At 39.3% G+C, this 23,779-nt stretch overlaps 2 protein-coding genes across 5 annotated transcripts in view; one reads left to right on the top strand and one right to left on the bottom strand.

Moving 5' to 3' along the window:
* The first annotated feature begins 3,916 nt into the window (after nucleotides 1–3,916).
* myom2b (myomesin 2b) overlaps nucleotides 3,917–23,779 on the top strand; it is a 42,472-nt gene continuing 22,609 nt past the window's right edge. The window contains exons 1-4 of one of the 2 annotated variants that reach the window (XM_042325708.1): nucleotides 3,917–4,045; nucleotides 21,608–21,719; nucleotides 22,769–22,826; nucleotides 23,138–23,292. In XM_042325708.1, coding sequence (XP_042181642.1) covers nucleotides 21,628–21,719; nucleotides 22,769–22,826; nucleotides 23,138–23,292 — 305 coding nt within the window. In that variant the 5' untranslated portion in view covers nucleotides 3,917–4,045; nucleotides 21,608–21,627. Of the gene's footprint in view, nucleotides 4,046–19,832; nucleotides 19,941–21,607; nucleotides 21,720–22,768; nucleotides 22,827–23,137; nucleotides 23,293–23,779 lie in introns of those variants that run through there. The other variant, XM_024430655.2, reaches the window with a different exon arrangement.
* LOC112257087 (ribonuclease T2) lies at nucleotides 9,286–19,088 on the bottom strand. Of its 3 annotated transcripts, XM_024430671.2 has the most exons (11): nucleotides 18,960–19,016; nucleotides 18,803–18,845; nucleotides 18,193–18,276; nucleotides 17,746–17,800; nucleotides 17,557–17,606; nucleotides 17,378–17,435; nucleotides 17,157–17,221; nucleotides 16,933–17,046; nucleotides 16,762–16,807; nucleotides 10,729–10,800; nucleotides 9,286–10,484 (listed from the first exon to the last, which is right to left on the bottom strand). In XM_024430671.2, the coding sequence occupies exons 3-11, from the start codon at nucleotides 18,267–18,269 to the stop codon at nucleotides 10,302–10,304; spliced, it is 720 nt and encodes a 239-aa protein (XP_024286439.1). In that variant the 5' UTR covers nucleotides 18,270–18,276; nucleotides 18,803–18,845; nucleotides 18,960–19,016; the 3' UTR covers nucleotides 9,286–10,301. The 3 variants fall into 3 exon arrangements, with proteins under 3 accessions (XP_024286439.1, XP_024286431.1, XP_024286434.1); XM_024430663.2 differs by lacking the exon at nucleotides 18,803–18,845 and having other exon boundaries at nucleotides 18,960–19,088; XM_024430666.2 differs by lacking the exon at nucleotides 18,960–19,016 and having other exon boundaries at nucleotides 18,803–18,953.

Genomic DNA, 23,779 nt, shown 5'->3' with positions numbered 1-23,779 from the left:
GTGAGAATGCTGTTCATCGACTACAGCTCGGCATTCAACACCATAGTACCCTCCAAGCTCGTCATCAAGCTCGAGACTCTGGGTCTCGACCCCGCACTGTGCAACTGGGTACTGGACTTCCTGACGGGCCGCCCCAGGTGGTGAGGGTAGGCAACAACATCTCCTCCCCGCTGATCCTCAACACTGGGGCCCCACAAGGGTGCGTTCTGAGCCCTCTCCTGTACTCCCTGTTCACCCACGACTGCGTGGCCACGCACGCCTCCAACTCAATCATCAAGTTTGCGGACGACACAACAGTGGTAGGCTTGATTACCAACAACGACGAGATGACCTACAGGGAGGAGGTGAGGGCCCTCGGAGTGTGGTGTCAGGAAAATAACCTCACACTCAACGTCAACAAAACTAAGGAGATGATTGTGGACTTCAGGAAACAGCAGAGGGAACACCCCCCTATCCACATCGATGGAACAGTAGTGGAGAGGGTAGCAAGTTTTAAGTTCCTCGGCATACACATCACAGACAAACTGAATTGGTCCACTCACACAGACAGCATCGGGAAGAAGGTGCAGCAGCGCCTCTTCAACCTCAGGAGGCTGAAGAAATTCGGCTTGTCACCAAAAGCACTCAGACTTCTACAGATGCACAATCGAGAGCATCCTGGCGGGCTGTATCACCGCCTGGTACGGCAACTGCTCCGCCCACAACCGTAAGGCTCTCCAGAGGGTAGTGAGGTCTGCACAACGCATCACCGGGGGCAAACTACCTGCCCTCCAGGACACCTACACCACCCGATGTTACAGGAAGGCCATAAAGATCATCAAGGACATCAACCACCCGAGCCACTGCCTGTTCACCCCGCTATCATCCAGAAGGCGAGGTCAGTACAGGTGCATCAAAGCTGGGACCGAGAGACTGAAAAACAGCTTCTATCTCAAGGCCATCAGACTGTTAAACAGCCACCACTAACATTGAGTGGCTGCTGCCAACACACTGACAATGACACTGACTCAACTCCAGCCACTTTAATAATGGGAATTGATGGGAAATGATGTAAATATATAAACAATGCTACCTTATATAATGTTACTTACCCTACATTATTCATCTCATATGCATACGTATATACTGTACTCTATAGCATCGACTGCATCCTTATGTAATACATGTATCACTAGCCACTTTAAAACAATGTATACGAAATGCTTCAGTCTGGTTTTAGACCCCATCATAGCACTGAGACGGCACTTGTGAAGGTGGTAAATGACATTTTAATGGCATCAGACCGAGGCTCTGCATCTGTCCTCGTGCTCCTAGACCTTAGTGCTGCTTTTGATACCATCGATCACCACATTCTTTTGGAGAGATTGGAAACCCAAATTGGTCTACACGGACAAGTTCTGGCCTGGTTTAGATCTTATCTGTCGGAAAGATATCAGTTTGTCTCTGTGAATGGTTTGTCCTCTGACAAATCAACTGAAAATTTCGGTGTTCCTCAAGGTTCCGTTTTGGGACCACTATTTTTTTCACTATATATTTTACCTCTTGGGGATGTTATTCGAAAACATAATGTTAACTTTCACGGCTATGCGGATGACACACAGCTGTACATTTCAATGAAACATGGTGAAGCCCCAAAATTGCCCTTGCTAGAAGCATGTGTTTCAGACATAAGGAAGTGGATGGCTGCAAACTTTCTACTTTTAAACTCGGACAAAACAGAGATGCTTGTTCTAGGTCCCAAGAAACAAAGAGATCTTCTGTTGAATCTGACAATGAATCTTAATGGTTGTACAGTCGTCTCAAATAAAACTGTGAAGGACCTCGGCGTTACTCTGGACCCTGATCTCTCTTTTGAAGAACATATCAAGACCATTTCAAGGACAGCTTTTTTCCATCTATGTAACATTGCAAAAATCAGAAACTTTCTGTCCAAAAAATGATGCAGAAAAATTAATCCATGCTTTTGTCACTTCTAGGTTAGACTACTGCAATGCTCTACTTTCCGGCTACCCGGATAAAGCACTAAATAAACTTCAGTTAGTACTAAATACGGCTGCTCGAATTCTGACTAGAACCAAAAAATTTGATCATATTACTCCAGTGCTAGCCTCTCTACACTGGCTTCCTGTCAAAGCAAGGGCTGATTTCAAGGTTTTACTGCTAACCTACAAAGCATTACATGGGCTTGCTCCTACCTATCTCTCTGATTTGGTCCCGTACATACCTACACGTACGCTACGGTCACAAGACGCAGGCCTCCTAATTGTCCCTAGAATTTCTAAGCAAACAGCTGGAGGCAGGGCTTTCTCCTATAGAGCTCCATTTTTATGGAACGGTCTGCCTACCCATGTCAGAGACGCAAACTCGGTCTCAACCTTTAAGTCCTTACTGAAGACTTATCTCTTCAGTGGGTCATATGATTGAGTGTAGTCTGGCCCAGGAGTGGGAAGGTGAACGGAAAGGCTCTGGAGCAACGAACCGCCCTTGCTGTCTCTGCCTGGCCGGTTCCCCTCTTCCCACTGGGATTCTCTGCCTCTAACCCTATTGCAGGGGCTGAGTCACTGGCTTACTGGGGCTCTCTTGCCGTCCCTGGAAGGGGTGCGTCACCTGAGTGGGTTGATTCACTGTTGTGGTCATCCTGTCTGGGATGGCGCCCCCCCTTGGGTTGTGCCATGGCTGAGTTCTTTGTGGGCTATACTCAGCCTTGTCTCAGGATGGTAAGTTGGTGGTTGAAGGTATCCCTCTAGTGGTGTGGGGGCTGTGCTTTGGCAAAGTGGGTGGGGTTATATCCTTCCTGTTTGGCCCTGTCTGGGGGTGTCCTCGGATGGGGCCACAGTGTCTCCTGACCCCTCCTGTCTCAGCCTCCAGTATTTATGCTGCAGTAGTTAATGTGTCGGGGGGCTAGGGTCAGTTTGTTATATCTGGAGTACCTCTCCTGTCCTATTCGGTGTCCTGTGTGAATCTAAGTGTGCGTTCTCTAATTCTCTCTTTCTCTCTCTCTCGGAGGACCTGAGCCCTAGGACCATGCCCCAGGACTACCTGACATGATGACTCCTTGCTGTCCCCAGTCCACCTGGTCGTGCTGCTGCTCCAGTTTCAACTGTTCTGCCTTATTATTATACGACCATGCTGGTCATTTATGAACATTTGAACATCTTGGTCATGTTCTGTTATAATCTCCACCCGGCACAGCCAGAAGAGGACTGGCCACCCCACATAGCCTGGTTCCTCTCTAGGTTTCTTCCTAGGTTTTGGCCTTTCTAGGGAGTTTTTCCTAGCCACCGTGCTTCTACACCTGCATTGCTTGCTGTTTGGGGTTTTAGGCTGGGTTTCTGTACAGCACTTTGAGATATCAGCTGATGTACGAAGGGCTATATAAATACATTTGATTTGATTTAACTATGCCACTTCGTTTACATACTCATCTCATATGTATATACTGTACTCGATATCAGCTACTGTATCTTGCCTATGCTGCTCTGTACCATCACTCATTCATATATCCTTATGTACATATTCTTTATCCCCTTACACTGTGTATAAGACAGTAGTTTTGGAATTGTTAGTTAGATTACTTGTTGGTTATTACTGCATTGTCGGAACTAGAAGCACAAGCATTTCGCTACGCTCGCATTAACATCTGCTAACCATGTGTATGTGACAAATAAAATTTGATTTGATTTGATTTCTTGCAGCATGAACTGACATGTTGACCACCCAATCAAAGGATCAGAAAAGGAATCTAGTACTGAAAGCATAAGCTACTGCTAGCTAGCACTGCATAAAATGTGGTGAGTAGTTGACTTAAAGAGAGAAAAAGATAATAGCTGAAAAGTTTTGAACAAATTCATTTATTCTAAAGTGAAGGAGGAACAAGAGAGAGGGAGAGAGAGAGCTATATTTCGTTTTTTTTTCCACTTTCACTTACTTAGCTAGCAAATGCAGGTAGCTAGTTTTTTCGACTCAACTACTTGGCTCAAACAGAGGGATGCTATGTTAGCTAGTTGGATATGACTATCCAACACTGGAACTCTTCCAAGTCAAGGTAAGCTTTTGGTTTCACAAATGTATTGCCACCGGGGCCTGTCGGTGTAAATGCTAAACTGCTTACTACACTGTACTGCATGATTGTAGCGGGTTTACTAATGCGTTAGTTCTATTAGCTATGTTGACTGGTGAACATTGAAGTTCACAAACGAAGGGAAAGGGTGAGGAGGAGAGCGTGTAGATGCGAGAAGGAACACACAAGCTGTTTAGTATGTGGCTATGAAAGTGAACTGTTTGCTTGTGATCAGGGGTGCATTCATTCAGCTGATTCTGTTGAAAAACATTTCTTAAAACTGAAGCAAACGGAATGGAACGGGGATAAACACACCTGAATTTGTCCAATAGAAACTCTCGTTTGCAACTTTTGGACTAATGATTACACCCTCTATCAGCTAGATGCAGGCAAGAGTGGGCAAGGCAGTATTGAATGTGTCACTGTCTGTCCATGTGTCACTGTCACCTCAAATCTTCCTATCAACCTGTGTGTACCTAAACTTTCATTTATAGATAAGGTTGTAGTAACCTCATGATGGGAATAGGGAAAATCTGAGTATTATGTAGTAGCCTAAACCTATTGATATTACATTGAACTGAGTGAATGGAATATGAACGACAGTCATCCAATCTGCTGTAATAGAAATAAGGCCATGCTCATAAAAACAATTATCGTCCTCCATCCTCTTAAATGGCACCAACCACCACTGAAAGGAACATATCTATATTATTACAGACCAATAAAAAAGCCAATTAGCACAATGAAATGAGCTAATTTCGAGAGATCTTTCAAGCAGATTATGTAAACCTCTCACACAGCACTGGTCCCCATGGAGCTGAAAATTAATAACTGTCTGAATACAGTAGTAGATCTGAACCTTAGCCTGCAGGTATAAGCTTATGATATGTCTAAAGCAGATATTTCATACAGTATATCAGAACCGTACATTTATGTTCAAGTCATACAATAAATGAACTTCTATGAAATGCAAGGCTTGTAGTAGTGTATCCATATTACTGCACTCCTTAACCTTTAGCAGTGGGCTAAATCAGGGTCACACAGAGTGTTTCTTGGTAGTCAAACAAATCAAATTGTATTTGTCATGTGAACCGAATACAACAGGTGTAGTAGACCTTACAGTGAAATGCTGACTTACAAGCTCTTAACTACTTTGAAATAATAGTATACACCTCACACACACATGGTTCTGGGTTTAAAAAAACGAAGACACCTGTACCATGTCAGATATAGAGTTGAAATGCATTCAGTTGAGTTTGCGTCCCAATATTACACTTTATCACAGACGACTGAAATATTACAAAACTGTTTGACATAGGATTGAGGTTTATATTTGTTTGATTAATTATGAAAAATATGAATATTCCATCCATGGAGGAAGCTTTGGTTATTCTACTGCAGGATATCCCTACAGAGGTTTTTACACTTACCTAAGTAGTATTAAAATACCTGATCATAATACTGTTCCTTGATAGAGATAGACATTAATTAAAATAAATGTGTCGAGACACAGTATGGAAAACATTGATATTTTTTAGGAAGGTACGGGAATAGATTCACTGAGCACATAATTTGGGCCATTGTTCATGCTCAATCATGTGAAAAAGTAATTTCACGCCAGCAAAACATCCTCCTGAAAAACTGTCCATTCCACAATACCCCTCAAATATCATAATGTACATTAATGAGAAATGGCATGGTTGTCAGTGCAGTCCAAACCCTTGCTTAGGGAGGGACTGCTTTGCTTTGTTGTGTCTAAATGGCTTGAAGAACTATAGTTAGGCAGGAACATACAAGCTATAGAGGGCTTGAAGGCAGAGATACTGAAGTAGAGAAGTATCTGACTTGCAGCCAGGTCTGACCTGTGGCTGATTAGAGTTATCTTGCCCAAAGCCAGGTGTGTTGTGATTCATATAGAGAGCAATCCATTAGGACCCAGACTGTCAGCCACACATCTGTATGGTCTTCATGTCTGTCTCCTGTTCTCTCTGCTCTCTGGAGAGTCACAGGGCAGAGTGATAACCCTGGTGGTGTTAATAGGTCTGCTGTGAAAAGATAGGTCTCCTTGTCTGCTGTCAACTCACCTGTGCAGATGCACATGTTCAAAACAGCATCTATTACAAAATGGTCTGACGTAGAAACACAGGCTTTTCGGAGGTTTAAATTTGTTTTATTAATTATGAAATTATTTAAAATATTAATATTCCATCCATGAGGCCACTAGAGGGCGCTTTGGTTATGCGACTGCAGGTAAAGGATTTTAAATATCCCTGCAGAGGTTTTTACACTTAACTAAGTAGTATTAAAATACCTGATCATGACTGTTCCTTGATAGAGGTAGACATCTGCAGTTGACATGATCTTATTGTGGATTTATTCATTTCCTTGAAAAGTTGTGATTCCTTAGATGACTGATGCATACAGTGCATTCAGAAAGTATTCAGACCCTTTGTATTTTTTCCACATTGTTACGTTAAAGTCTCAAATGAATGAAATAGTTTTTCCCCATCAATCTACACACAATACCCCATAATGACAAAGCGAAAACAGGTTCAGACATTTTTGCAAATGTATTAAAAATAAACAGAAATCCCTTATTAACTTAAGTATTCAGACCCTTTGCTATGAGACTCGAAATTGAGCTTAGCATCCGGTTTCAATTGATCATCCTTGAGATGTTTCTACAACTTAATTGGAATCCACCTGTGGCAAATTCAATGGAATGGACATGATTTGCAAATGCACACTGTCTATTTAAGGTCCCACAGTTGACAGTGCATGTCAGAGCAAAAACCAAGCCATGAGGTCGAAGGAATTGTCTGTAGAGCTCCGAGACAGGATTGTGTCGAGGCACAGATCTGGGGAAGGGTACCAAAACATTTCTCCAGCATTGAAGGTCCCCAAGAACACAGTGGCCTAACATATAACTACACAATTCTAATCACCGCATAGGTAAGTAGCAATGATAGATTTAACCAACTTACTACCATAAAATGCCTTTGTTTGAAAATCTGCAGATCTCTCTTATTGTCCCCTGACCTGTGCATCACTGAATGATTACTCGCCTTTAACTACATTCTGGAGGACAGACTGAGCACCGAGAATGAATGTATTTCTAGGCTTTGTGGTTTTGAGAACTACACAGGCACTGAATGGAATATATAGGAACTCTGCATGCATCGCCTCTGTTGTATTGCTAACAACTCATGTATTCCTGAGTTAGCCAGTATATCATAGTTATTTGTATGTCTTCCAAACTCCTCCCTTCTATTGAAGCATTTTAGAGATCAACACGTGAGATAGCTGGATACTCTCACTACAGCGCATCTCTCTGATTCAGAGGGGTTGGGTTAAATGCAGAAGACACATTTCAGTTGAATGCATTCAGTTGTACAACTGACTAGGTATCCCCCTTTCCAGTATGTGTCCTCTGTATCCACTGGCTATTCTTACTGCTGTACTACAGGAAGTTATAATGAAGGATATCAGATACTGAACATGTAAAACACAGATACTGCTTTAGCATACTAACCTGCGCTATATTCAGGAGCTCTTCATAAGGACCCTCATCTTCGGTTAACGAGGCGAAGGCACTGTCGATAGACAACGTCTCCATGTCTGCATATGCCAAATCCAAACTCAGCCTTACATTCCCGCTCACTCCAGTCAGGGAGTACTGGCGATGACTTATGGTGAAGTTACTTCCTTTTCGGCCCCATCACCCTTACAGGAAGAAGGACCAACACAGGATCTCTGCTCTCCTCTACCACAGATATGAGTGAATGACAAAACGGTTGCTTTCAAGGGCATCCAGAATTGCTCTCAGCCATAACCATTATCTCTGGGACCAGGTCCTATTAATTCACACTGCTTAAAAGCCAGTTGGCTGGATCTGACTTACAACCTCCACAAAGAGGCATCTACCCTGGCTATAGAGGAGCTGAGGTATAAGGCCCCGAGTGCTCTTGTGTGCAGTGACTATCCCATGCTGTCTCTGTTGACTTGAGGACATAAGACACTTAACTCTCTTCAAAAGGAGAGGGAGGGAAGAAGAGTGAAATGTATTTCTAATGGGCCTTGTCACCAATTAGGAAGCAGTGATGTAGCCGAGCCATTGTTCAGCCCTCGGAATGGCTGCGAGCCAGAGTTTTTTTTAGTCAAGAAGAATCAACCTGACTACTTCACTCACTGATAAGCTTCAATAACCACATTAAGAGTAGTGCATGGATCTCACTGTGTGTGTGTGTAATACCCACTGAGGAAACCGTTGCCTCCCTACAACTATTTGGTTCTGCCTGTTCTTGGCAAATGAGATTTCATTGACACTGTAACCTCTTTCCTCTTATCCTACAATGACAGCTTACATAAAACTGATTGCACCACACATAATATCCATTATACCGACCGCCAAGGCCCATAATACAACATTTTAACTCTTATTTTGGGGACAGGGATTCAAATGCAGTTCACAAGGGGAATATTAAACTATGCTGAAATATAAGTAGACAAGATATTGTGCAACGTAATATTTCAACATTCCCAGGACAGATACACATTTGTCATATTTTTGATAAAACCCTTTTATATTAAATGTAAAATACTTGTTGCAAAAATAAGCTTTACTTACCACCGGTCACCAACAGACAAATCTCTTCAGTGTGCTGACATGCCTTACATGAGGTCTAAAAAGCACAATGTTCAATGTACTCCAACAGCCTATAAATCTCTTACACACAAGGTGTCATGAGGCTAGATCAATGGCATGCCTGTAGGATACAACTAGCATATACATCACCAGCATTGCTATTCTACCACTCGTGAACACTATAGTAAATAGCTTTACTTTTTTTTATATCTTAAAAATTGCTCATGAGTAATCATCATCTTTGTTCTAATATACATCTGGCTATACATCTGCAGTTGACATGTTAAAATTAAGAGGGTTACAATACAAATACAGGATTTTAAGTCAAAATCATCAGCGTTCCTGGACATGGAGTTTTATATAATTGTATACTTTTTGTGGATATAACATTTCTTTAAAATGTGTAATTTGTTAGACTGAACAATGCCACAGTGTTAGACAGGGACTGCCTCTTTTGGCCATTGGCGTTGTGTTGAGGTTTTCTGACCTCTTGTGGCATTTAGTTGAATGTGCATACTTATGCATGTTAACTGGATTCACTAAAAATCAAATTCCAGGGTAAATAGTACATAAAAACTGCTGCAATAGAAAAATTACTTTAATTAATTGTACATAAACATTACAGAGGATTGGAACCTACCAAAATAAGGCCACCATTTAAAAACCAAAGCTTATCCCACAATTCAATGAACTCAAACTAACTAAACAGCAGAAATGACATTGTTAGATATAATACCTGTATCTGGTTAAATCATGATCATGATAGCCTTTTAAACTGTGCGCAGAAAATCTCGACTTTAGTAATGCCATCTCCATAACTTATGCATTTTAACCACCACCACGCACATTCTTACCATAATTACTCAACACAGTTTACAAAAAAATAAAATGAAAAACATATTGAAAGACAAAATTACTGAATGCAGTCATCAGACCTCTTCCATAAACTGTGCATCAAACTTTAAATGTTATGTTTAACAAAATGTAGGACCATACTTTAAACAAACTAAGGCCAATTTAAAATGACTCACAAATCCCTTGAAAGCAAATGTCATCCTATATTACAGGTGGCATTAGTGTTACATTCCACAAACTCACATTATACATCGACAGGCTCAAACATGGACATGGACCCCCCCTACAGGATATAATGCACTGCATACTACATGACTGGCGATCACATGTAGCATCAGCCACTAGCCTACGATGCCTGGTCTCATATATTCCCCTCTTTCTCTGCCACATCTAAGATGCTCTGTGGGGAACTTCTTATTTACGTACATTTTATTATGATTTGCAAAGTATTATATATAAATATATATATATTTATATAAACAAAAAAAAAAAGCTGATTTGTTCCTTAAGTTACAATATGACCACCCTGTTTCCAAGAATCAAGCAGTAAAATTTTAAGTTTGAATGACGGAAAACAGTTCCAAATAGCAGTAGACACATACAATTAAAAACTGTTAGGGTTTTTCAGTTTCAGATAGATTTATGTGCGAACTCACACCAAGTGGAACCTTCCTGTATCTATGTTCCATGTGAGATATGACACTGATTATAAAGGGATGCGTGACCATACTGCACTAGCCACTACACTGACAGTTTCCCCTTCAGGTTAGGGTAGTAGACCGGTGTGGCATGGTCACACACACTAAACCCTGCACCCTTAACATTGAGGTTCACTGTGTCTGTCTCAGAATGCTCACAGTCGTCCAGTTGAAAGTCTGAGTTGAAGCAGATCTCGATCTGCCCCAAGATTTGCACCTTCCCTTCCTGTAAACAATAAATAACTTAATGATACATTCTATATTTAGGGTTAGGATTCATGACTTTATCTTTAAGTGGTGTGCAATGACTATTCTTCATGTAGAATGATTAGAGAAACGTATTCTAAATAGAAAATGGTACGCAATTCTTGTTATCCTATACTCTTCAAAGAAAACCTTTAGCATATCCATTAACTAGTTGTGCTTGAGTTTGTATTTTACCCAAAGACAAAATATAAAAAACATGATACCTTTGGATGAATACACTGAATCTTTGGTTTCACGTTGTAGAAGTTGAGAATGTTTCCTTCAATGAGGTCAAACTAAAAACAGACAATCAATTTTACCACGAGTACTCATCACATGCTATTAGAACCTGACCGACATGGGGTCCGACTTTTTCCACATTTTGTTGTGTCATAGCCTGAATTTAAAATGGATTACATTTTTATTTTTTTTACAAACATATAAAAAATAAAAAGCTGAAATGTCTTCAGTCAATAAGTATTCAACTCTTGCTATGACTAGCCATAAGTTCAGGAGTAATAATTTGCTTAACATGTCAAATAATACGTTGCATTGACTCACTCTGTATAATAATAGTGTGTAGCATGATTTTTGAATGACTACCTCATCTCTGTACCCCACAAATACAATTATCTTTAAGGTCCCTCAGTCAAGCAGTGAATTTCCAACACAGATTCAACCACAAAGACCAGTGAGGTTTTCCAATGCCTCACAAAGAAGTCCACCCATTGGTAGATGGGTAAAAAAAAGCAGACAATAAATATCCCTTGGAGCATATTAATTACACTTTGGATGGTGTATCAATGCACCCAGTCACTACAAAGATACAGGTGTCCTTCCTAACTCAGTTGCCGGAGAGGAAGGAAACCGCTCAGGAATTTCACCACGAGGCCAATGGTGACTTTAAAACAGTTACTGAGTTTAAAACCCCCTAGAGTCGATGTCCACACCCCCGTGGAAATCTAATTAGAATTATATATATTTTTTAATCCGTCAGTTTAAACTAGAGAGCTTTTTTTTTTGCATGGGCTGCGTCTCAATCTACCGGATCCTGTTCTGCATTGGCGGTGAAAGGTGGTGTTTGTCAGACCATGAGACATCCTGAAAATTGGTCTTGTCACGACGTATGTAGCGACTGAAAGGTTTTGCTCTACGACCCCCACAAGTGTCACGGGACTTGTCTGAAATCGGTATTGCCGATCTGCCAGCATCGGTGTGTACAGCCCAGCACAGTTTGGGCTACACAATAATATTGAAAGGTGATTCTCTCACTAACACATACATGTCAGTTGTTTTGCTCTAGGACACCTACAAGCCTCACAAAACTAGTCTGAAGGTAGCCAGGTACCAATTTAAAAAATAAATGGCAGTATATATGGAGATTAGTTTAATACCTAAAATAAGGGGTTAAATACATGTATAAAAATTAAAAAATAAATAGTTTCTGATCTTTATCGCTCAGATATAGGACAGACACTTCAGAACAAACTCCTGTATAGATGTTTATTTTTGTACTATGTATGAAGTTGTTATTCAATGCGTTTCTATGGACTAATAGCAGTAAGGCCAACTTCAACGTTTCATTAAAAAATTATAATAATGGACCACACCGGCTTAGAAACTTAAAGATTAATGGCTGTCATAGAAAAAAAATGAGGAGGATCAACAACACTGTAGTTACTCCATAATACTAACCATACAGGCAGGCCAGTGAGGTATTTCAACTAGGACTTTCCCCTTAAAAACCATGCGGATGATGCCTCAACACTTTCCTTTCATATTTTCCCTGTTCTTTGTTTGTTTCGGGCTATTACCAAAACCATTGATGTATGGTAAAGTTGTCTGTAACACAGACTATAGTACAGCAGTCTTTGAAGATGTCAGAGGATTCACCAGCAATTGTTAGTGGACATGGACTGTCCACTATCGGAAGCTCTTTTCCAGCACACCTTGATCACACCGTTAATTTTTAAACCGGATCGCGAGACCTCTCAATTTCAGGGCAATGGCAGCATACTAAAACCAAACAGGGAATAATTTATATTCAAAATTCTTATTGAATTTATTTGATCCATTTGCAGGCTAGTTTAATACATACATGGTCTGTATGTGTACCTTTTAATCATATGTTAATGTTTCCCGTTTTTAACATTGTGTCAGTATAACGTGTCGATAGCAAGGGGACTTTGTATGTACTTTTACCCCTCAGAACTACAGCTGTGGATCTCTGGGTCCGTATCCACAAAGCATATCCAAGTGGGAATGGTCCTAGATCAGCACTCCTACTCTGATGCTTTGTGGATACCGGTCCTGATCTCCACAGGTTAGCATTGTGTTGAAGAACTGATTGATTAGTTGGTCTAGCCTGTTATGATGGACTGTATAAACCTCAGACTTGTTCTAGGCCTATTTCTAATGATATTACATGATAAATGTATTTTACTGGTATTTCAAGATGGGCAATATAAACCAGTGACTTGTCCCTGCCTCAGGTTTCTACATATGTAAATATGTATTTTAAAAGGATATGTTTTCTTATTGTCAAGAAATATAATTTGGAAGTTTGATGTAAGTGTTTGTAGTAAATTTAAAAATGGTAAAAAGGCTGTGATTAGTTTGACTTGAGACAATTGCCAGCAGCATACTACCCTTGCCCTGTGTAGGGTGCAGTCTCGGATGGGATGTTAAATGGTTGTCCTGACACTCTGGTCATTAGAAATGTCACTTATCTTAAGAGTAGGGGTGTTAACCCCGGTGTCTTGGCTAAATTCCCAACCTAGCCCCATTCCATCAAGGCCACCTAATCATCCCCCTAATTTCTAATTGGCAAATCACTCCTCACCTGACGGGTGGTGAGCTCTGTGGCGCAAAAATGGTCGCCATATACTATGTAAAGTCCTTTGAGTACCTCAGTTGGTACAAAAGCATTCTATAAATCTAAAAAATCAAATCTATTTGACCGAGTGAAAAGAAGGAAGCCTGCACAGAATAAAAATATTGCAAAACATACACCCTGTTTGCAACAAGGCACATAATACTGCTGTGGCAAAAAAGTTTTGACCAGAATGCAAAGTGTTATGTTTGGGGCAAATCCAATACAACACACTACAGAGTACCACACTCCGTATTTTCAAGCATAGTGGTGGCGGCATCATGTTATGGGTATGCTTGTAATTCTTAGAATGGAGAGTTTTTCAGGATAAAAAAGAAGCACAGGCAAAATCCTAAAGAAAAATCTGGTTCAGTGTGCTTTCCACCAGACACTGGGAGATGAATTCACCTTTCAGCAGGACAATGACTTAAAAGACAAGTTGCTGACCAAGACATTAAAATATTCCTGAGTGGCCCAGTTAGTTTTGACTTAAATCTACTTGGAAATCTATAGCAATACCTTAAAATGGTTGTCTCGCAATGATCAACAACTAATTTGACAGAGCTTGAAGAATTTAAAATAATTTAAAAAATGGGCAAATGTTGCAAAATCCAGGTGTGGAAAGCTCTGAGAGCAGGGATGGGCAACTGGCCGGTCCTCGGATCATAAAAAAAAGAAGAATAAAGAGCTAGGGTCTCAACTTACTGTTTCAAGTTAGAATAGTAGAAGATTCAATACACAAGGTGCAATTTCAAAATTTGGTTGTGCATGAGCAGTTTTTCTTTTGTTATGTCACTATTAATAGCTAATTTTCCATTCAGGCCCATGGCAAAATGAGTAGAATTGCATGAAATTAGATATAAAATCACAAAATCTTATCTCCACCCCATGGCAAAATGTGTAAAATTGAGGACATTAGCTGTGTAACAACTATGCACATGTGGGTACGCAGAACCCCGAGCAACTGCAGCCCCTTGTGAGTTGTTCAGATTTTTTGTAGCCCCCACCCCTGTCTTAGAGACTTACCCAGAAGGACTCACAGCTGTAATCGCTGCCAAAGGTGCGTCTGCAAAGTATTGACTCAGGTGTGCGAATACTTATGTAAATTAGATATTTCTGTATTTAATTTTCAATACATTTGCCAAAATTTCTAAAAACATGTTTTCACGTTGTCATTATGGGGTATTGTTGGTGAGAAAAAAATATATTTAATCCATTTTGGATTCAGGCTGTAACACAACAAAATGTGGAATAAGTAAAGGGGTATGAATACAGTGCCTTCTGAAAGTATCTGCTGATATACAGTTGAAGTCGGAGGTTTACATACACCTTAGCCAAATACATTTAAACTCAGTTTCACAATTCCTGACATTTAACCCTAGTAAAAATTCTCTGTTTTAGGTCAGTTAGGATCACCACTTCATGTTAAGAATGTGAAATGTCAGAATAATAGTGGAGAGAATTATTTATTTCAGCTTTTATTTCTTTCATCACATTCCCAGTGGGTCAGAAGTTTACACACACTCAATTAGTATTTGGTAGCATTGCCTTTAAATTGTTTAACTTGGGTCAAACGTTTTGGGTAGCCTTCCACAAGCCACCCACAATAAGTTGGGTGAATTTTGGCCCATTCCTCCTGACAGAGCTGGTGTAGCTGAGTCAGGTTTGTAGGCCTCCTTGCTCACACACTCTTTTTCAGTTCTGCCCACACATTTTCTATGGGATTGAGGTCAGGGCTTTGTGATGGCCACTCCAATACCTTGACTTTGTTGTCCTTAAGCCATTTTGCCACAACTTTGGAAGTATGCTTGGGGTCATTGTCCATTTGGAAGACCTATTTGCGACCAAGCTTTAACTTCCTCACTGACGTCTTGAGATGTTGCTTCAATATATCCACATACATTTCCTCCCACATGATGCCATCTATTTTGTGAAGTGCACCAGTCCCTCCTGAAGCAAAGCACCCCCACAACATGATGCTGCCATCCCTTTGCTTCACATTTGGGATGGTCTTCTTCGGCTTGCAAGCCTCACCCTTTTTTCCTCCAAACATAACGATGGTCATTATGGCCAAACAGTTCTATTTTTTTCATCAGACCAGAGGACATTTCTCCAAAAAGTACGATCTTTGTCCCCATGTGCAGTTGCAAACCGTAGTCTGGCTTTTTTATGGCAGTTATGTCGATATAGGACTCGTTTTACTGTGGATATAGATACTTTTGTACCCGTTTCCTTCAGCATCTTCACAAGGTCCTCTGCTGCTGTTCTGTGATTGATTTGTACTTTTCGTACCAAAGTATGTTCCTCTCTAGGAGACAGAACGTGTCTCCTTCCTGAGTGGTATGAGGGCTGCGTGGTCCCATGGTGTTTATACTTGCGTACTATTGTTTGTACAGCTGAACGTTGTACCTTCAGGCATTTGGAAATTGCTCCCAAGGATGAACCAGCCTTGTGGAGGTCTACAGGTCTACAAAGGTCTTGGTTGATTTCTTTTGATTTTCCCATGATGTCAAGCAAAGAGGCACTGAGTTTGAAGGTAGGCCATGAAATACATCCACAGGTACACCTCCAATTGACTCAAATGGTGTCAATTAGCTATCAGAAGCTTCTAAAGCCATGACATTTTCTGGAATTTTCCAAGCTGTTTAAAGGCACAGTCAAGTTAGTGTATGTAAACTTCTGACCCACTGGAATTGTGATACAGTGAATTATAAGTCAAATAACCTGTCTGTAAACAATTGTTGGAAAAATGACTTGTGTCATGCACAAAGTAGACTTGCCAAAACTATAGTTTGTTAACAAGAAATTTGGAGTGGTTGAAAAAACGAGTTTTAATTACTCCAACTTAAGTGTATGTAAACTTCCGACTTCAACTGTACTGTTTCAAAGAGGGGAAATTAAAAAGTGTAATTTTCCCACACTAATTTCTCATAAATTGCTATCCTAAAGACCAATTGTCCAAGAAATGTGCTTCAAATGTTGATTCCTTACATTGTGACAATAATGAAACATCATGGGAATGGCTGTGAATCTTCAGTTGAGCATGAGATTCCCTTTTATCCATCCTATTTATTGAATATCGGTTATCGTGGTAAAAGGCCAATACCGGTCGATAACCTGGTATTGAATGCATGCACACATCTGGGTCATTTTACTGCCAGTAACTAAGTAAACAGGAACAGTAAGTCAAATGACTTGCAGTAAATTAGTCACTGTTGACTTAACATACTCACACATTTCAAATTGTTCGTGTTCCCAAAACACACAGTATAGTGTGTTGTTTGATACGATGCAGAAATGCTTGAAGTTTAAACATGCAACTATTTACTCTTTGCAAAATTAAATTATCCTTGGTAATGTAGTAATATTGTTTTCATGTACTTACCGTGTAGTAAGTCTCAGAGGGCACAATGTTACATTTCTTCATCACCCTGAAAACATACAAAGAATTTATAAATAAGTAGTAGAAAACATAAATTAGGGTTCAGGGTATTGAAACCATACATTATCCCATATGTTTCATGAGGGAACTTTATTGTTAATTCAGTACATTTACCCATCAAGGTCTAACTTGTGATACAGCTCCAGGGCTTTGCCAAAGTATTTGTGTTGACTGTTTAGGGACTCCGCTTTTGCAGCACATGTTCCATGTTTTTGCCATTCATATTTCCTGTAAATAGAAGATCAAACACTAACATTTGTTTAGAAAAATATTGTGACCTGAAAATATAACAATTACTTGGAGTAAAGTATTAATACAAATAGAAAACTGGAACAGACCAGAATCTAGAGGATTCTGGAATTTTAAGATCCGGCCACCACTTCTGCATCTCTGGAAGTAGGTCCTGTAAAACATATTCATTATCAAATATTTATCTTAATTTCATAATATATAAACACATTTACTTTAACCATCAAAATTATATTTTGTCATGAATAAGCTCAATCTGCCTTTTGTAAATGTTTGTATTTTAAATGTTTTTTCCCCCAGCAGAACATACCTGGATTAGAGTTTCATTGAAGTGCAAAGATGAATTGCATTCCTGGCCTTTATCTGGCCTGTAAGACAGACATTGGTCAAATGTGTACAAAGATAGAATGCAAAACAGTTTATGTTATGTTATCTGGTCAGTCAAAAAAATGCACTTTCCTACTGAATTTGTTGGAAGTCCTTCCTTACCACAGTCCATGCAAAGTCCAGTAGTCAAATTTGGAATGACAGTGTTCCATCTGCAAATAAAAATGTTCATTTTGTCATACAAGTTGGCAAATCTGGCAATTTAGGGCCACCGTATCAATCATACGATCAGATCATCACATGATATGTTGAGTTTATTATGCCATGAAACCATACAATAAAGTAACTTACACTGCAAAATGTGCTCGGCCAGTGGTGAGTCAGGATCAGCTTACTCCACATATGCCTGAAATAATTTAAGTGTAATATTAGGATAATCAAAGTGCCCCACTCACTTAATGGCCTTCAATTCGCATAGAGGCCGACTATGGAATGACACCAGCTCAGTGGTCTTGTGGTTAATGTCCTCCCTGAGATTGGAAGGTTCCCTGGTCAAAACAAAGCTCTAAAAACAGGATGTGATCCCACTACTTGCCATTCAACATTAAGGAGATGGATTGGAGGTAACCTCCTGTCCAGGTTGTGTACTTGAACATCAAGCTGCCCTATGGGGCCATTGTGGCTTGAAAAAGGCTACTTACTTACTTTGGAATGACAGACACGGTTAAGGGCTTGATGCAGAGGCCAGGGTTGGCATCTGACATTAACCAGACAGATATAACCAGTAACGTTACTTACGGCGGCTCGAGTACAAATGAGGAAGTCATCAGACAGCAGCCAAGGCACAGCAGGACAACAAATGCCAATGACTTCATATTTACACTGAAACACAGAGAACATACAAATAGGAGAAGTATATTTTGGGTCATAGATTAACTGATTTTAGCTGGTCTAATATGTGATGGTAGGCAAACTCTTACAATTATAAAGCCTATTATAAGTAGAAGTCTTATAATTATAGGCCAATTATAATTATAAGCCTAATATAAATTATTTATCTTTTAGTTTATAGATAGCTTGTGTAACAAACAGTTATATAATGGTTGGCATGGCGTGATTGTTATTTTGGTGCCTGTCAAATACTATTGCCTGTCAAATACTATTGAACTTATATTTCTTATATCAACACCGCAGTCAAATAATGGGACGCGTTTCGCAACTCTGTAGCCAACCACCAAACCTAACGTGGATGTGGGGGAGCGCAACTTCAGTTTGCACAAAAGGTTACATACTACATTATTTTACAAAAACAAGGTCTCCAGTATCACCTGGGCCTGCCACCTGGCTAAACGTAGACTGTGTGGGTAAGATTTAAACGTAACCTACGACGGATACAATAAGTTCTTACCCTTGTTTTGTTCCTGTGGTTAAAAATAAACTCGTATATACAACTATACGTTTGGAAGGGCCATTTAGATGAGGAAACAGATGTCGTTAGATAGATTAGCAATATGAAGATTCCACTAGTATCACTTATTATGGTTTAAAATGAGACAGCCACAAACCGTTCGATTAGACGTCTGGTAGAAGCCTACAACAACAATACCGTGAAATTGTTTCCCGCAACAGCTGAACTGAGCGTCACGTGCTCAGAAAATGTAAGTCACGTGAGATCATGTGAAACGTGCACTGTAGGCAGCTGTACCGCACAGGCGCGCACACATCCGCTGATATTCCACTGGGCCACATACAGTTTAATAAAAATAAAAACAAGACAAATGTGTTGAATCTTTATTGCAATTGCATTTATCTCTAATCTTTCTATAAAAATGGGCAGACATTGCAAAATGTTTTACAATGTTATTTTAGACAGTAGGCTATGTTATTGTATCATTTAGGCCTTGTAGATAAGTAATGGAGAAATTATGCTTGCATGAAGCTAACAAACTGTGTGACATTGCCTCAGGCTATTGGCAGGAATAGCCGTAGCCTAGGCATATCACACTGCTGTGACTGTTAACCCAATCTCTTGTTAAAAATAGTGCTTGGCCACAGTTCAGGTTTCAGGAGGTCATCTTAAGATTCTGTCTTAAGGTTCCTTCAGTTGAGCATAGAGCTAAGCAATATTATATTAACATTGCCTAAAGCTAATAAATATAAAAACAAATATAGGCTATATGAAAATTATCCTCAATTTCATGGATAGAGTTGAAAAAAAATTAAGTATGACATTATTTAAATGATGTAAACTGAACACATTGTGCTCAGTCCAAATTTTGTAAATATTGCAAACTGGATATAGTTTTTATGACCTATTCAGTGATCAAAGAATAACTAACACTACGTGATATGTGCCTAGCCTACTGCAAGTAACAAATTATGTTACGGGTTGATGTAAAAGCTATATATAGTCATATGCCTATCCATAAATGGGATGCAAGAGTTGCTGCACTCTGTGTGGTTAATCTTTGGTTTTCATCAGCCAGTGACTCCCAAGTGGGTTTAGGCTGACCTACCTCTGCTTTGCGCTCGTGTAATCTCTTGGGGTAAGTCATGCCTATTATTTCCTTCCTTTTCAGATTATTGGATTTTTCAGAAAGGTGTTGAATTGAGAGATGCATGCTTGGTTCTTGGTTATATCAGAATGTTGAGATTGATTAGTCCAGTTACCTAATTAGGGCCTAGGCTACTGCCTAGACCTTGACATAATAAGGATATTATCTAGCAATATTCATTTTAATAGATTTTGGACACAAATGATTGATATGAGAATATTGCTCTGATGGCATGTTGATAAATGGAGGCATCAGCTTATATAGACTTTTAAAATGAATTCTATGAAAAGACAGTTTACTTTGTCTTCTATATGCAGAGAAATGTGGCTCAGGAGTTCAAGTGTCAAGAGGTTGATATTTCTGGTATCTGAATCTCTGATGTTAAGCACTTTTGCTGCACTTGAGAATTAGCTGAACCTGACTGATAAATGAATGAGCGAATAAGATAGAAAAGGAAAATAATATAGTCAAAAAGCTGTTATTTGGTTGTAAACCTATTCCAAAACACATTGAGAGGCAATATGCAACTTTTAGGACTGGGAATTTAACTTTTTCCATATTCAGAGAACATTTTCAAAGCTACAGTAAGTTTTAAGTAACTGTCCAGTGAAAATCTCACCCAAATAACGTTGTCCTTTACTCGTATTTGTGGCCAAAGCATACATTGGTGAAAAACACTTCAATAACTCCACCTCAAATTTGTATCTCAAACAGACCGTTTGAAAAATGCTTGCTATTTCCTCACAGAAAATGATGTCATGTTGGCTCATTGGCTGAGCTGGCCAATCAGCGGTCTACTGATGTAAATATTTTTTATGACCGGTTTATGCCCATACATTTCTGTTGTTGGGGTTCGCCTGACATCCTTCCAAAAAAGAAAAGCTGCTTTTTAATTAACATACTTAACTAAAAAAAATTGGAAGGAAAACTATTTCACTCATATTGTAATTAATTATAGGTCATATTTCATAGAAATCTGCAAACACTGGACAGTTACTTTAAACTAAGTTTGGACCTTATTCCCATATTATTTACTGCAATTAAAAATAACTTGCAAGTGCTCAGACTGTTCCTATGTCTGTTAATATTCAATCTGTTAAAGGCTATATGGTTTTGTATGTTCTTATTTATTACCACATCACCTGTGAATATAGGCTATATTTATCTCCTTCATATGATCTGAATTATATTTAGATTGCTGTATTGTGAGAATAACTGGTAATAACTGAATTTTCATAGATAAACTTAAGCCATTAACTAGCTCTAAGCCTCAACCCCCTCACCATCTAATTTAAACCTCCAATGAATTTGCTTTCCATTTCTTCTGCCCATAACTCAGACTCTTCCATTACATAAGAACAGGCCCAATCTTTCTCCCGCAGTGCAGGTTTGATGGAATTCTATCAGTGTCTGTAACCTCACAGGCACTAATACCTAAGACATATAATTTAATGTTGAAGGACATACTGTATCATACTGCATGTTGTGCCCTGAAATGCATCAATGGATCAAAGAGCCCGATACATTGTAGTTATTCTACATTAACATGGTTTGTTGCCATCATCGAGATACAACTATTATACTGTATTTCTATGATTGCCATTATGTTGCTGTTAGCCAATAGAATACAGTAAGTGTGTTCCTTATTTGAATCACAGGTCATTAAAAGTGATCAACTATGGCTGCGACAGTTGCCAGACACAAGCACGTGCACGTCAGCCATGACTACCACAGTGCACAGTCTAAGGTGGTAGCAAAGCAGTACACAAGGTAAGGAGATGGGCCCATTGGAATCCTATGCTTCATTTGAAACATACTAGTGGTTTGGAAACTGGTGGCCAGATTTACAATTGTTTGCACAGGAGTATAAATTGCACCTGCTATTTACTAGAGTAAATTAAGCATTTAAACTGTATAGAGCTTATTTAGCATAGTTAGATTAAATGTAAATTAAGACAGTTAACACATTTGTCCTGGTCTTTATTCTCCTCTGAGAATAAAGAACTGGTGCAAATACATCAAGTAAATCTGGCCCTCGGTGTACAGTTTCAAATGGTAGTTAGTGTATTCAGCTGGGCATTTAACAGTGGCTAAGTTTACACCTAGAGAGAGCACTTGTAACCCACTAATAGGTTGGTTCCCTGCTAATTGTCAAATCTCATGTAACTATGCAGCCATCCTATTGCTACTACATCACTGGATCACATTCTCTTCTATAAACTGGGGACACATATGCTTTACTAATTTGTATGATGACTAATTGTCATATTTGTTTGTGTATGATAATAATACCATTAACATTTTCCTCTGTAATACACCTTGGACTGATTTGCCTTTAAAGAAGGGTGTGTTTACTTGTGTTTGTTGACATCAGGAGTAGAGACAAGACACTCATATTAGTTTGCACCATACATTCTATGGATTGTACCCAGTTTCATCTGTGTCATCTCCGATCACGTAATCTATATTACCTGTACACACTTCTATGATCATTCTGTCAGGTATGTATAGACTGATGATTCATCCGCAAGAAATAGTACATTAGGTAATTTGCCAAAAAAGGGCATGAGAATACTCAGCAATAAGCCAATGATTAAAATGCAAATAAGATGCTTACTGTATGTATAGCAAATAATGATTGTTATGGTTAGACTTAACATAGATTTTTTTTTGTGGTGCTTAGTTTTTCACTGTGTTGGGCCTTTCTTATATTAGTTCGTAAATGCTTGTTAACTTAAACAAAATTAGCTGTTTACACTGTTTTACGTTGACTTTTAGTAAATTATCCTTTAATAACTAAGTTTGTTTTGCTCATATAGCTCTGAGGTGGTGGAGGATGATTATCATCACAAACAAGAAACAAGAATCCAGGGAGTGGTAAGGTCCTCATCTGTCATATTGGGAGATTTCAGCATGTCACCATAATTAAAGATGTCATTTGAAAAAGATGAGCGAAAATATTATGTATCAGATCTGCACAAGTACACTTTTCACACGTTTGAGCCAAGCCAAACCGTATTGTGCAGGCTCTGATATTTACTTTTTGCATTATCCTGTCTAGCACGGTTCCAGTAACTATGATGGATGCATTATCTGGCCAGGGCAGTACAGGTCGCCTCAGCTTTGCTTGGCTTAGTAGTTTGAATAGAGTATTGAAGAAAAATGTAAAATGTCCACTTTACCTTCAGGTGAGGAAGAAGATGGTTGAGAAGTACGTCCGTGAGGAGTCTATGATCAGGGGCCCTAAGTTCCTGACCACACTCCGATCCCATACCGTTTGGGAGCACACTCCCGTGAAGCTATACTGCACGGTCGAGGGCTACCCAACCCCTTTTGTGAAATGGTAAGGATTCAGACTAAATACAGATGTAGGATCATCATTTGAGCCAGTTTGCTACAGCAGTAAAATAAGGCTGCAGCAACAAGAAATGTGAATTATTACGTGGATAATAATGAATGGACATTTTTGGTAGGGGTGGTAAATTTTTTCATTATGGCAAATCAAGTCTGACATTTTTAAACCTAGAATACACTACAAGTTTGCAAGAAAATTCTCAGTTACAAAAGCGTGATCAAATTAAAATCCTACATCTGTGTCCAAAACAGTCATTCAGCAAGTTCAACAGCAGCATTTAGCTTCTTATCTATCGGTGCAGAATGTTATTTTACTAGTGTAGCACAACGGGAGAACTGCTTAATGCTAGTGTTTTTCTTTCATACCCTCTGTTAGATTGAAATAGTGGTCAAAGTTTTACGGATGATTGATGGTGTTAGATTTTAGCTGAGGTTAAGAAGTCAGCATAGCTAATCTTAACCTGTTATGGGCTCTG

Source organism: Oncorhynchus tshawytscha, linkage group LG01 (assembly GCF_018296145.1).
Source record: "Oncorhynchus tshawytscha isolate Ot180627B linkage group LG01, Otsh_v2.0, whole genome shotgun sequence".
In the NCBI taxonomy this organism is placed as follows: domain Eukaryota; kingdom Metazoa; phylum Chordata; class Actinopteri; order Salmoniformes; family Salmonidae; genus Oncorhynchus; species Oncorhynchus tshawytscha.
The sequence above is the reverse complement of the archived record's forward strand: the minus strand, read 5'-3'. Positions and strand labels throughout refer to the sequence as shown.

Bases quoted from the DNA above. Each gene is read 5' to 3' on its own strand.
- LOC112257087 (XM_024430663.2), bottom strand. From the start codon at position 18,269: ATGAAGTCATTGGCATTTGTTGTCCTGCTGTGCCTTGGCTGCTGTCTG. The intron at 17,607-17,745 runs GTAAGTTACTTT...TTTTATTTGCAG, and splicing joins GGCCGAGCACATTTTGCAGT to ATGGAACACTGTCATTCCAA. The intron at 17,047-17,156 runs GTCTGTTCCAGT...TTCTATTTACAG, and splicing joins CCAGAATCCTCTAGATTCTG to GAAATATGAATGGCAAAAAC.